The sequence below is a fragment of the Phaseolus vulgaris genome, chromosome 9 (genome assembly GCF_000499845.2).
Source record: "Phaseolus vulgaris cultivar G19833 chromosome 9, P. vulgaris v2.0, whole genome shotgun sequence".
Classification (NCBI taxonomy): Eukaryota; Viridiplantae; Streptophyta; class Magnoliopsida; order Fabales; family Fabaceae; genus Phaseolus; species Phaseolus vulgaris.
In genome coordinates this window covers 23,324,384-23,339,702 of record NC_023751.2, presented here as the reverse complement: position 1 = coordinate 23,339,702, position 15,319 = coordinate 23,324,384, and the positions used below count along the sequence as shown (strand labels likewise).

At 30.4% G+C, this 15,319-nt stretch overlaps 1 protein-coding gene across 1 annotated transcript; it reads left to right on the top strand.

Annotated features, from left to right (window-relative positions):
* The first annotated feature begins 5,667 nt into the window (after positions 1 to 5,667).
* On the top strand, positions 5,668 to 13,258 carry LOC137823028 (oxysterol-binding protein-related protein 1C-like). Its single transcript, XM_068628097.1, has 10 exons — positions 5,668 to 6,331; positions 7,797 to 8,156; positions 8,236 to 8,332; positions 9,051 to 9,463; positions 9,578 to 9,733; positions 10,639 to 10,806; positions 10,910 to 11,050; positions 11,824 to 12,054; positions 12,436 to 12,549; positions 12,655 to 13,258. Exons 1-10 carry the CDS (start codon positions 5,852 to 5,854, stop codon positions 12,829 to 12,831), a joined length of 2,337 nt encoding a protein of 778 aa, XP_068484198.1. The 5' UTR covers positions 5,668 to 5,851; the 3' UTR covers positions 12,832 to 13,258.
* The last annotated feature ends 2,061 nt before the right edge of the window (positions 13,259 to 15,319 follow it).

Below are 15,319 nucleotides of genomic sequence, written 5' to 3'. Positions count from 1 at the left end.
TCTTCCTCTCCCTCCCACAAAATACTATTTATTATTATTATTTGGAAAATGTTAAGAACATTATTTTAACTATAAATATAGTTGGATTATTAAGTGTAATAATATATTAACATTATCAAAGCATTCCTTATTTAACAAGTTTTACCAGTAAATTATACTTTTAAATGTATTTTAGAAAAATTATGACGATAAATTACTTGACATTATACACTAAATGTTATCTATTATTTGTTAAAATTGATAAAAAAAATTGTAAAATTTTGCTAGTCTTGTAATACAACAAAAAATGAAATGTTTTATGAAATACACATATTTTATTTTATGTCTTAGTGTTTACATTTGGATGAACATTGTGTTACGTGGATGAAATATAGGAAAATAGGTTGTTTGTATAAGGTGATTGGAAAGGAGTTGAGAGTGTGGATTTTTGCAACAAAATATGAGAAGAACTTCCTCAATGCAGTGTCGCGATTGTAGAAGAAATCCACATGGAGCAAGAGTTATACGACATTCTTACTCTTATGAAAGAGTCGTGAGATTTCTTTGACAACCATGCACAGTCGCAACATGCATGCAAAAATATATTCTTGAGCATCTAAAACCTTTTAGACTGGTAGTGTGGTTGAGGTTTATTACACCCATAAATACTTAACATTGTTCATATAGATGAGTGTGATGTTGGGTGTGAATGGTGTGAGTTTGGTGGTAAAATGAGAATGTTAAAGTGGTGCTTTGGTGTGACTCGGCGTGGTGTGCAATGGTGTTTTGTGTGTAGTGCTCAGTGCTTGGTGGTGGTTTGTGTGGTCGTCGATGATTTCTTCTTCATCCTCGTTTCAGCTAAAAACAATAAATGGTGGACAATCGATTTTGATGAGGGATAATTGATTCTCAAACTATTTTTATTGAAAAATCGATGTTCAAGCAAGAAGCATAATCAATTTTTTAAATTAATTTATATGTATAATCAATTATCTCCCTACAAAATCGATTATTCCAAATTTTTTTTGTTATAATCGATTTTTGCCAACCATAATCAATGTTTCTTTTGTATTTTATTTATTTGTAGTTTAATTTATGTATATATGCTGAGTTTGTTTTGGTTTAGAATAATTTTTTCTTTTGATTTTTATCTGATGTATGTATATAAAATATATAATGGTAACTAGGTGGTTTGTTGAATAAGACGTATTTCTTAAAAATATTCATAATGGTAATTAAGTTTAAGAATATAAATATTTTTTAAACAATAATATTAAGTAGATTTAATTAGGAAATTAAAATTTATTTATATTGTCCCAGATAATTGTAAAACTTATATATAATATAAATAAGGATATGATTGAAAAAAATTTATAAATATTATTTTGAATTCTAGTTATAGTTTTAGAACAAAACTAAATTGTTAAGTATAATTTGGAACCGAAAATGAAATTATTAATTTGGGTGCAACAAAATATGCAATTTTTTATGCAAAGTATAGAAATTATAAAATTTGGGTTTGATGCAACAAAATAATTTTATAAAATATGTCTCATTAATTTATTTTAGAGAAATGAAGATTTTTTGAAATATGTCTCAGAAGTTTATAACAGGGTCTAAAAGAAATTTTGGACTTATAAATAATTTTTTTATAAAATAATAATTAAATTTTTTTGTTTAAAAAGTTATGTTTTTTAAACGTGGTTCTTTAGATCTAATAGTTAAATTTATAAGACTGTTTGTGTTAAAGGATTTGTGACCATGGATAATGATAATCATTGGCTTATGTATTTTGACAATGTCAAGATGTCTAACACGAATGACATGAATTTCGATATTGTTGGTGTGAATTTCACACTAATTTCACAAATACAAAAGAAAATCAATTTGCAAACGCAAGTAGCAATAATGACAATCCTTTGCATGATTGTATATGGATTGAATATGTTGTGTGTTAACAGAGACAAATAATGTTATATTGAAGTTGGTTCCACAAAAAGAGTGTCGTTAACAAGCATTGATGTCGTACTTGGTCCATACTGAATGATGTCGTGACATTATTTGCATGGGTCCAAAAGCATTTATTAATTTATGTCAAAGAATAAGAGGAACGGATAAGGTTAAAGATGCATTTGGATCTACAATTGAAGAACAAGTGGCTAGATGTTTACGCATCATTGGTCATAACATTAAGAATTGAAGTAGTTTGATATTCTTTCATTGGTTTAGAGAAACAACGTCTCGCCAAATTCATAATGTTTTGAATGCAATATTGATGCTGGAAGGAGAGTTTTTAATTCAACCATCTAGGACTGAGGTTAAACCTCATATCTTAAACAACAGTCGATTTTTTCCATACTTTAAGGTATGAATATGAGAAAATGTACTTAGATATTTAATTGATGTTGTATGCAATGAAAGTTATTTATAAATGTGATTTTGTTGCGTATTAGGATTGTTTAAGTGTCAGACGGAACTTATGTCCGTGTGAAAGTCCCATGAGTTGATGCTCCTAGTTTTCATGGATGAAAAGACTGAGCAACTCAAAACGTATTTGTTGCTTGTGGTTTTGACATGAAATTCATATATGTTCTTGTCGGGTGGGAAAGAACAACTTCTGATTCCAAGATATTGAAGAATGCTTTTGTACAAGACGATTAATTGGTCATTCTGGAAGGTTAGTTGAGTGTGTTTTTTAGTGCAATAAATATTGATTTGATCACATTACTTATAAGTAATAAGTGTTAAGGGATGATCCTAGGCAAATACTACCTTGGAGACGCAGGTTTTATGCTCAAACCCCAATTGATAACTCCATATCATGGGGTTCAATACCATCTAAAATAATATTCTCGAAGAGATCCACAAAATGCGTGCGAGTTGTTTAAATTAATCATGATTGAAGAGATTGGATTTCACCACGATGTTGAATTCGCATCAGCTCCATATCTTTACCCAACTAATTTTGAATATCAAGCACATGTGAATCGATATGGGCCTTGAGTGCATCCAAAATATATGATGGATTCATGTTTGCTTGTGATGTTGAAGTTGTTGTTTGGTTTCTTGTAAGAACCATATGACAACATGGTCATGGAAAAAAAAATTTCTAGACCCCACGGTGGACGCCAAATGCTATTACAGATGATGAGTTGTCCTTCTTCTGAGGTGTATGTGGGTATGGCAAGAATATCCGAGTTGCTCCAATGAGTGGTGGTGCACATGCAGAAGATTCTTCAACGCTCAAGTCAATAAGAATACAAATGATTTTTTGTGTATATGTCAATGAATAATATGATAGATCTACTTCGTGAGAAAATTGAGGTATTTATAGACTCATGGACTTAAATACAAACTCAAATAAAGTGGCTACTTTGTAGTAACCATTTAGGCCTCGTTTTTTCTTACATATGTCCTATCATTAAGGTGTCTGGCAGTTACTTGGTAGTTAAGGTCGAACACTGAGTAATGTGGTAATTACTGTCGAGCTATAAGATGAATTGTCATAACTGATTTTAGTGGTGTTCATCCACTAATACGTGATATATTATAAATATCTATTATTTAGTTACTGTTCATCCTCTAGGATTGTTACGATCTTGATTAATATTATTTTCTCCTCTTAAATTTTAAATAATAAAAAAATTCTTAAATATATTTTTATCAAATTTATCATCATTATGATATTTTTATAATATTATAATACTTCACACATTTACTATTTTTAAAATTGCACACACATATATATATATATATATTAATAATATTATATAGTTTTTTTAAAATAAATTGTATCTGTGTAATATTTTAAAAATTTTATTACAGTGAAAATATTAAAATGATAAAATAATTTTTTGTTAAACATATATTTTTTTTACCAACAAACATAGAAATTTGTGTCCATTTTTTGCTAAAATTTCCCATGCGCGAAACATTAATGGTTGGATTATATCCCATTTATTTAAAATTTGGTGTACATGGTATTTAAATTATAATATTAGCTTAATTTGTTATTTGTATAATTTTTGTATCATTAATCGTGCTGTTTTAAGTATTAAATTTTTTAATTATATTCAGGTCAAAATATTATTTATTTATTTTTATAATTGAAGTTTTTAAAGTGTTAAATTTAAATTAATGGAAAATTTAATTAAAGCTGTACTCAGGTTAAAAAAATTGTATGAGTACATGACATGATTCATACAGGAGAATAACAATAAAAGCACTTAAAAAACAATTAGATTTAAGTAAAATTGGAGACTATGCTATCACAGATGATCAAAATGTTAGAAAATATTTACGAATATCTGTTATGTAAAAAAGTGATTTATGTTTTACACATTATAAAAGTTATTATTATATATATATATATATATATATATATATATATTTTGGATTGCATACAAATATGAGGTTTTAATTAATGAAATGTTAAGTGGAGCGATTAGGAACTTTTATGAAGTATAAGAAATATTAGGAATAATCCTACAAGATGCATATTATTGTCGAAGTTAAAATAATGAAGAGTAATTAAAAAAAATAAAAACAAATTAAATAATAATAATAATAATTTTAATAATTAACGTTATCAGATTTTAATTAAATCGTGTAATTTTAAGATGACTTATTCATTTTAATATTTTTTTTTAAAAAAATACTTATTTTAGTAATTAGCTGTGAAATTTTACAAATTTGATAAAAAAAATCTCCTTAAATCACACTGAAAAATAATAATAATAATAATAATAATAATAATGTTGGTATAGTTTTTTAAAATATTTGATTGGATGAATTTACTTGACTTTTGATGGATGGATGCTTGGATATAAATGATTACCACAAGTGCATCACAATATCTCACTTAATCTTAGTTAAATTTATCAATATTTCAAATTACAATCCAGGACAAACCATTTTATGTTTAAAGTCGTAGAAAGTTTCAGTGTAATTTTCTAGAAAAGAAATAAAAATATCAAAATTATCATTCTTTTTAATTACAATGAAATAAAAATAAATAAATTAATGTTGATGGTTTGGTCAAGTAAGAAATAAAATAAAAATGTATGATTTATTTTATTTAACGAGATTCTTATTTTATCCCTCATCTTATATAACATAATCTAAAATTAATGGAGTAAAATAGTAATTTTTTTCAATAGTCCTTTTATTATGTTCATCTTCTCTGCCAAACAATCTTTAACAATTTATTTCTTTTCTATCAAACCTAATATGTTATTTTATTTTTAATTTTAATTTTATATGTAATGAAGTTCTATTATAGAAGTTTATGATAATATATTAAAAATCATTCTCTTTTTTAACGATTGCTGACATTTTCGTCCCAATCAAGGATCGTGTTCTCTACATGGTGTTCTTTTAGACTTGAAATCAGAAACATCGATCATAAGAAAGCATACATACCTTGAAATATAATAAACTGATAATCGATAATATAATGTAAAATTAAAATCTATATAGAATTTACTAGGAACGTATAATTGTTAAAAATCATGCATTTGTATCGATTAAAAATAAACGATTAGCATAATTTGAGGGTGAAAACAACTAAAAATAAACATTCTTATATAATATAATTTATAAGTTAAACTATTTAATTCTATTTTTTTTTGTCTTATTCGTTGAATGACGATTTAATTATTTTTTTTCTCAAATGGCGATTTTCACTACGAGCCACCCCTGCATGGTGGTGTGGCCGCTAAGAACGCTGCCCCGGTAACCATAACACAACAGAAAGAGAAAGAGAAAGTCTTCGTTCACAGCACAACTCTTCGTTCACAGCACAACTCTTCGTTTATGCATTCATTCACATATTCATCATCTTCATCCCAACCCTATCCAATTCAATTCTCCAATGAATTCCTTCCGCGGATCACTGAACCGAAACAAACCCGCTCCAATCCCTTGCCAACCCGGATCCACTTCCGAGAACCAATCCATGGATCCGCCTGCATTGCGCTTCCGCTCGCTCTCGACCTGCAGCCACACCCGCCCCTCCGCCTCCCGCGCAGTGCAGCGCTCCGCCTCCGCGCGCTTAACCCGCCAGAGCACCACCACGCGGGGCGAGGTCATGCTCAGCGACGTTATCGGGAACGGCATCTCCGGCATCCTTCACAAGTGGGTGAACTACGGGCGCGGGTGGCGCCCCCGCTGGTTCGTCCTCCACGACGGCGTGCTTTCCTACTACAAGATCCACGGCCCCGACAAGCTCGTCCTCAATCGCGAGGTCGAGAACGGCTCCATGGTCATCGGCGAGGAGTCCCTCCGCCGCATCAATAGCCACCGCCACTGCCCCTCCCGCGACCGCAAACCCGTCAGCGAAATCCATCTTATGGTTAGTTCTCTCTCTTTAACCCTAATAATCAAATTATGTTATGCTTAGGAAGAAGATCATTTGTAACGGTTACCTTATTTTATCATCGAAATCATGTAATAATCAAGTTTAATAATCTGAAACACGTGATCAAGAGTTTAACTACAAGTTATTTATTGAAATTGAAATATGCACACAATTGTTAAGACATAGAGATTTCTCATTAATGAAATATTATTAAGTTCATGACAATATTCATTAAATTGAATATTTTAAAGACCTAATTTATCAATTGATAAAGTAGCTCTATTTTTTTTGTTGAATTGGTTGCTTTATGTTTTTTTTATATATATAAATCTCTATTACTCAGTTTGGATTAACAAAATTATATAAAAAGAACCTGCCTATTTTAGACGAGTATGTAAATATTTGAAATACAGACTTCAATTAAAAATTAATTTTAAAAATATAATCTAAATAAAATAATATAAAGTATTAGTATAAAAAAATATTCTTTTGAAAAAGACAAATTTAATTAAAGTAGACAACAGAATATAAGTTTCATATAATTATCTCTTTAAAAACAACTTTAATTTATAAGCTCAAATAAAAAATATAAATTGTTAATAATTTCTTCATCAATGACCTTATTTTAATCACTTAATTTTAGAAAATTATTCATATAAAAATATTTATCTGACAAATAGAAAAATATTTATATTTACATATATATCCTCTAATTAATAAACATATAATTAAAATAGTTATTCTTATTATTTTCATATATCTATTAAAAATATACATTACTATTAAACATACATGTGTTGTATACCTTGCCAATTTATGTCCGCTAAATCCCGTTCAAGGATATTTTTGCTATCCTTAGTCCCATTCAAGATGACGATGTCATCATTTTATTTATTTTAAGATAATTGATTTTAGATATTAATTCCTTCAATAATTTTGGATGAAATTATTTAACATTATTTTAGTAGTCAACACAAAGTAAGAGAAACTAAAAAATATTTAATATATAAATAGGTTGTGTTGAATATTTTATTTACAAAAACAGCAGAGATAAATAAAGTACAATAGATGATGATATAATGTAATAGAAAAAAAGAAAAAAAAATGAGTTAATTAGTGTGTGTTTGAATTAAGGAAAAAGATGGTTTGACACTCTAAACAATAAAAACATTTATTTCAAAGTATCAACACTCTTGAATTAATGTGAATTGAACTGGGAATTTTAGAAACAACAAATAGCTTTGTGGTTAATTTACCCTGAATTTATCTATTAGTTTCTTCCAATACACACTTAAACTTTGAAAAAGTGAGATATCTAAAAATTATATATTCCTTTATTTAACTACTTAAGCTTCTGAGACCGTGTTGTCAGTGTTCTTCAAACTGAAGTGAAGTTAATGCTTCAGTGGTTCAACAGTGTTGTACCTTTGTTTTTCATGTTCATTTTATACATTTGTAGGTGTGTTCGGTGCGAGAGAATAGGTCAGATAAGAGGAGGTTTTCTGTGTGGACGGGGACGAAGAAGAGGCTGCATTTGAGGGCGGAGAGCAAGGAAGATAGAGCAATGTGGGTGGATGCAATGATGGCAGTGAAGGACATGTATCCTCGCATGCCCAGTGCAGAGATTTTCTCACCCATGGCATCAGTGGCTATTTCCACTGATAAGTTGAGAGAGAGGATTTTAGAAGAGGGTGTGAGTGAAGCTACAATCTGGGAATGCGAGGAAATCATGAAATTCGAGTTCGCTCAGTTGAAGAAGCAAATGGTGGCTCTCAAGCACAAGCATTTGCTACTAATGGACACGTTACGCCAGTTAGAGGTATCACTTCATTGCTGCGTTAGTGTGAATTAACCAAAGCATATTTGTAATAATGACATTGATTCTTTTATATATTTAGTCGGAGAAAGTTGATTTGGAGAACACACTTATCGAAAGCCAGAGAAAATCAAAGGATGGAGCAGATACCCATCCATCAATGCAAGAAAAATATAGCGGTACGTGCATGAAATTAGTGCACTCAGTTATGTCTTAGAGCTCTTGTTCATTGAAGTAATAGGGAAATATAAGACTAGTGAATGTTGAACTTCATCGTTATTCATATAATTGCTGCTTTCTCTTCGTACTTAGTCGATCATATAGTTAAAATTATTAAAATGAATCTCACGGTAAGCATGCCTTTTGTTTGTCATCTTCAACTTATCTTAAAATTGTGTTAAGAATTTTAGTTCAAAATATTATATATACACTATTTCTCCAACCTTAGTATTTAAAAAAGTGATCCGTTAAGAACTCGTGTCTTAACCCGACTTTTAATATTTTAAAAAACTATATCCATTTTGGTAATAAGGGGCAAGCCCCCTACAAAAAATCATGTCTAGTGTTATGCTTTGACTCCTCTTCGTCATATAGTTTTGCATTGGTACACTAAAATATACAAAAACATCATGTTTCACTTACTGTGTTTTCTCCCTAGGGGCTATATAAACGAAGTACTTTTACTTTTTCGCAAACAGTTTTTAGCAAAGATATTATGCCACTACTTGTATGCCTCTTCGACCTCCTTTTTCTCCCTGAGTTCTTCTGTTTATTTTGTTGAATTACGTGTATCACTTTTTTGTTCTCTTGGTATCTCTTAGTAGGTGCATGCAGTTAGTGAATGTGTGGTCATTTCTCATCAATTTTAAACATGACGAATTATTATGATTGTGACAGAGGGAAGTGGGGATGACTCTTCTGATGAGAACGATAGGCTCGATGCTTCAGATGATGACGACGAGGCATTCTTTGATTCATATGATTTTCTATCAACAGACTCTGATCCCGTGAGATCCTGCCATGATTCTGAGCAGGATGAGACTGGTCCAAATGAGAAATGTGATGAAAAGGCACCCGGATCTGTAGGATTTAACTATCCTCATATCAAGCGACGAAAGAGGTTGCCCGATCCTACTGAGAAAGAAAGTAGCGTCAGTCTATGGTCAATCATAAAAGATAATATCGGGAAGGATCTTACAAAAGTTTGTCTTCCAGTTTACTTTAACGAGCCTCTCTCCTCACTGCAGAAATGTTTTGAAGATGTTGAGTACTCTTACCTTCTAGACCAAGCTTATGAATGGGGCAAAATGGTTAGTTTGTTAACTCTTGTTATTTAGTAGATAATTTATATAGTCAATGTCATAATTCACTAAGGAGTTGTTATGTGTGAGATTTTTCACATGCATGCTACTTATTGTGCACAGGGTGATGGTGTGAAGAGGATGGTGTATGTAGCTGGATTTGCAGCTTCGGCATATGCTAGCACCAAAGGTAGAAGTTGCAAACCTTTTAATCCACTGTTGGGAGAGACATATGAAGCAGATTACCCAGACAAAGGCATTCGCTTTATCTCTGAGAAGGTACAATTGTATATCAGTATCATTCTGTTGATGAAAAATGCGACATGTACACGTCCATTCTACTTGTTGGAAAAGATTATATATACAGTAAAAGATCCACCATTGGATAGCACGTCGCTAATTCGTCAGTTTCTTTTGCTTGAAAGGGAACCCTTCATGCCATGGCACGTGTGTGTATATATTTTTTTTTTAAGATTCCTTTTTCTTCAAAAATATGAATAAATAATGTGTGCCTTCCACAATCGAAAACTATTATACTATCATCCAATTACAAGCCATAAAATAGTACGCATGTCCGTATGCAATATGTAAAATAAAACATTAAAAAGAGGAACATATTTTTGTTGATCAAAACACAGGTGATTAATTCAGGTCGAATATATAAGTATCCATTAAACACGAATACAAGTATTGAAAGTATTATTCATACAAAAATTAATTTGGATATGTTTTCTTCTTTTTCTAAACGGGTAAACCATAAATTATTGAATACTCTACTAGTCTACCCTTTCCCTACTATATTTATTACCTTTCTTAAATTTGCATATTTCAATTATTCTTTTACTTTTTGTCCCTTTCTGTAAACATTTATGTTATTAACATAAAACAAAGTTGTCCTGAAATCTCTCTCTCCTTACAGGTCATACATTACAATCATCCACTTCTCACTCTCACACACCTTTCCCCTTAACATTAATGCCTCACTTTACCATTCCCTGTCCAACAATGTCTCTCTTCTAACATTTGTGGGGCTCATATTTTCATTCATATAACTCCAAACCATTTATAATGTTTCATGATAATAAGCCATAGACTTGCTTATCAATAGCTTGGCGTGTTATTTTTTCTTGTGTAAAGTGCTAGTGGTTTAAAGAAAAAGGCTAACGCTATTCATCTTGAGATAGGTCAGTCATCACCCCATGGTTGTAGCATGCCATTGTGAGGGAAGGGGCTGGAAATTCTGGGGTGACGTCAGTTTAAAAAGTAAATTTTGGGGTCGTTCAATCCAGCTTGACCCTGTTGGTGTATTGACAGTGGAATTTGATGATGGAGAAATTATTCATTGGAGCAAGGTATATATAGTTTTTTACATGAATGTATTTAGTAGCACTAGTACTTGTCAATCTCTTTCCAAAATACACTCTGAATATTAGCTAATTCATTTTCTATCACCAGGTAACAACATCCATTTACAACCTCATTTTAGGAAAACTCTACTGCGACCATTATGGTACAATGCGCCTAGAGGGGAACAGTGACTATTTATGTAAGATCAAATTCAAGGAGCAGTCAATCATTGATAGGAACCCTCACCAGGTGCCCTTTCTCATATCTTATTTTTATGTTTTTATTTGGTTCCTTTTAGGTGATGTATTCATCAAAATGTGTTACATTTTTTCGTACTATGACGTGTGCCACTTGTGGCTTTCGGGCAAAAATTGCATTTCAAGTCGGAGAATTATATTAGTATTAGTTTAGTAATTGCCAACCTATGCTATTCCTTGTTCTCCTTCCCCTCTTCAACTTGTTGCAGCATGTTATGGTTCCGAAACTTCCCTACGTGTTTTTATTATCAGAAATCTTTAGAGATTGACGAACAGAGAGTATAATACTCGGAGGATTTTTCAGGAAACATTTTACTGATACACTTGCCTCTGAAAGAAATTTTCCGAGGAAATTGAAGTCGAGAAGAAAAGGGCACGAGTGAAAAGTAAAATATTTAAGCAACACCCCAAAAGTACAAAAAGATAAAAACTGTACATGGTTTTTGACTCCATTCATTGTTTGTTATAAATGATAATTAGGAAGTTAAACACGCGAAGTAATTTTAATTTCAATCGACTTATACCAATGTCCCTATTCGACTTCAATTACCAAATATGAATCTAATGTTACAGATTCTTCAACATTTCTTCTGGATTGAATCAAATGACTTCATGTCAGTTTTAGTTTGACAGTGGATGCCCACTTTATCATTTTCATAGATTAAAGAGAAATATAAGATTACATTATGAGTTACATTATTTTCTTAAGCATAGTCCATAGACATATTATGTAACTTATGCTTTGTAATTTAAGTTCTGCTGCAGATTCACGGCATAGTGGAAGATAAGAAAGGTAGAACAGTAGCAACTCTAATTGGGAAGTGGGATGAAAGTTTGCACTACGCAATTGGGGGGAGTTTTGGGAAAGGAAAAGGGTCCAATGAGTCATCAAAACCACATCTTCTGTGGAAGAGGAGCCCGCCACCGGAGTACCAGACAAGATATAACTTCACACAATTTGCTATTACACTCAATGAAATCACACCTGGACTAAAGGCGAGTATGAATCACGCAATTGCACATTGAAATTTACAAAACCGATTTTCCAATTCTAATCCAAAAACACATCCAAACTCACAATAACATACAGGGTAACGATGTTCAAACTAAATATTCACATCTATAGTTTCGGTTTAAAGAATTGATTGTGCACTGAAAAATGATTTTAAATAGCTTTTCCGTTCCATAAAAGGTTTATAGTACTTTGTTTAAAAACATCCAAGCATAAAATGACTTTTATTTAAAATCATTACAATTTAGTCAAAAACTCATCAGATAGTAAATAATCATGCAGTTTAATGGAAAATCACATCAATAACGCATTAAAATTATGTTGTTGGTCAGTACTTATTTCTGACATTTTGTGTTAACAAACAGGAGAAGTTGCCACCGACAGATTCAAGGCTAAGACCTGATCAAAGGTGTTTGGAGAATGGACAGCATGAAATGGCCAATTCTGAAAAGTTGCGACTGGAACAAAGACAGCGGCAGGTACAATTGTTGCATTATTGGACCCTCCTGTAATGAAATGCATGATGTTGTGCTGGTTAATGTGCTCTCATTCATTAATAAACAAGAGACTCTCCATAATTGCAGGCACGAAAGATGCAAGAAAAGGGTTGGAAACCAAGGTGGTTTGCTAAGGAAAAAGGCAGCAGCTCTTACCGTTATACTGGAGGGTACTGGGAGAGTAGGGAAAAGGGGAACTGGGAATCCTGTCCTGACATTTTTGGTCAAGTCTCAACCGATACTGATGTTAACCCAAATCCATAAATTTTCATCTCTTTTTACCTGAGATCTCTACCTACTCCCCCTACCACCTCGCCCTTTTGATCAAAATATACATTCGTAACCATATTTATGATCACAACTTTTTTAGCATTCAACAGATATGGTTGATTAATGGCTTTGTGTACAGTCATATATGTACAGAAACAACTTCTTCTCAACAAGGCAACCTCCCATTTCCCTATTCCAACTGGCAACAACAACAACAACTTTTCTTGCTGTCAGATGCTTGTTTCAAAGTTGGGTTTAGAAGGGATGATGTGGAGCTTTATATGAAAGTCATAGTTGCTATCCTAATCATTTCAATGTCACAACATTCCAGAATGTGGAAAAGAATGAAAACTCATTAAATGAACATGCTCCTATTTTAATGCTTATTCTGATTATCCATTGAAACATGTTTAACTGTTTACACACGTTTATTCCAATTTGGTGCAACTTAAATTTACTAAGTAGTCCACCACAAGGGACAGAGAAAATGCTGCGCGTGCATTAGAAAACACAATTGACTAGAATCTTGTATTTATTTGTCGTTTTTATTCGCTGGAAAGATGGGGTAGTTGTGTGAAAAATCTTGTTAAAGAGCATTAACAAACAAGGGAGAAACATTGATCTTTTATGTATAGCAGCTTCCAAAAGATTAAGCGGCTATTCCCGTGATCCTTGAGATTGTTGTATCAGAACATGTCAAGGAAACAAAATAGAATGTTCACAGTATTTTGTGCTGTGAGAAGAACAAATAACAAGTTAAAAGTGGGGGCAAAAAGATGCAACCACTTGTCTACACCTATCCCACTTGATGATTTCTTGTTCAGTTGCGTGTTTCCAAACCTAATTCAATCTGTTCATCCTGAAAAATAAACATTTGTAAAGCAAAATATTTCTTCAAACATCTATATCTGACAAAATACTTTCTGATATACTATTAATGGAAGTAAAGTTAAAAGAGGATGTTCTTTCAAAGTGATAAACTGTATATGATTTATATATTCATCACAAAAGACGTTCATTTTTTAATTAGGGTGTTTACTATTTTTTTTAACCCTTTAACTTTTTTTTAATTTTAATCCTTAATCTAGATTTTGATATTGGTCAAGTCTCTGAATATTTTTTGTTATTACTTTTAATTTCCACTAGAGTTAATAGATGATGTAATAGTAATATTGACAACCCAATCATCATTGTTGAAGACTATTGAATCACCATGATTATAAGTTAGCATTGTTAACAACAAATACTAAAAATGATAACAAAGAAAGGGTTAAAGGACTTTCATAAATCAAAATTTAGATTAGAGATTAAATATATTCATTTAAAAATGTTTAATTAGGAAAATAAATAATAAATTCTTAATTATATTTCAGAAGGACCATGACGTTTATATATGAAATAAATCATGTGTAAAAGAAAAGTGATAACAAATTTATTAAAAAAAATACAAAAATATTTAAAAAAGTTAATGATAACAAATTCTAAAAAATTGGATTAAGAAAAATCATATAACACTAATTTTTTTTAATTAAATACAGACTAATTTTAAAGATAAAATATAATTAATCAACATATTAACTAATTTATATACTATTTTAAAAATTAAAAAAATATTAGTATTTAAAATAATTTTTATTATTAATAAATAGTTTTTAAATTATATCTAATTAATTATATAAATTATCAATATAGTGATTAATTAATTTTTGTCTCTAAAATTAGTCTTATTTAATAAAAAAAAATTAATATAAAGATTACTGTTACACTCTCCAAATCTCATTTTTATTATTTCAAACGTGTTTTTCTGAGTACAAAATTTATAAATATAACTTCTAATAATTTAGTTATGTGTAAAACTACAAAATCATACCATCACTTCACATACAATATATATCCAATTTAGTTCGCAATATGTCTATGTAATAATATAAAAAAAAGAATAACCTATTTGATTACGTGACCAAATACAATAGCTCATGGCTGAAAACAATGATTATTACAACAAAAATTGTATTTATAGAAAATATATTCAAAAGCTTCTGCGATAAAAAAAAGATAGAAAAATAAGTCTAAGATATAAGATGGTCAATGTAATGGAAGAAAAAAAATAAAACATTATTGTATAATTCTATAGCTCTAATTGTGGACCTATCATTAATGAGAAGTAGAAAATAAATTATAATCTAGGATATGTGCTCGGATAAATTTAGTATAGTATATATGTTTTTTTAAGAAGTTGTTGAATAATTTTTTTACAAGACTTACAAAATATAATTAATTGCTAAAATTATTGTAAGAGATTGATTTTTTTAGCAAATATCAAAACTTTTGTAAAGACAAAATAATTTGTAACTATTCCATGTCATCATATTAGTAAGAATCATGATAAGAATACTGAATTTTAAAATATCAAAATACATTATCAAAATAAGAAAGACATATAAGAGATTAAATATGTGTTGACTTTAAATAAATAATTTGT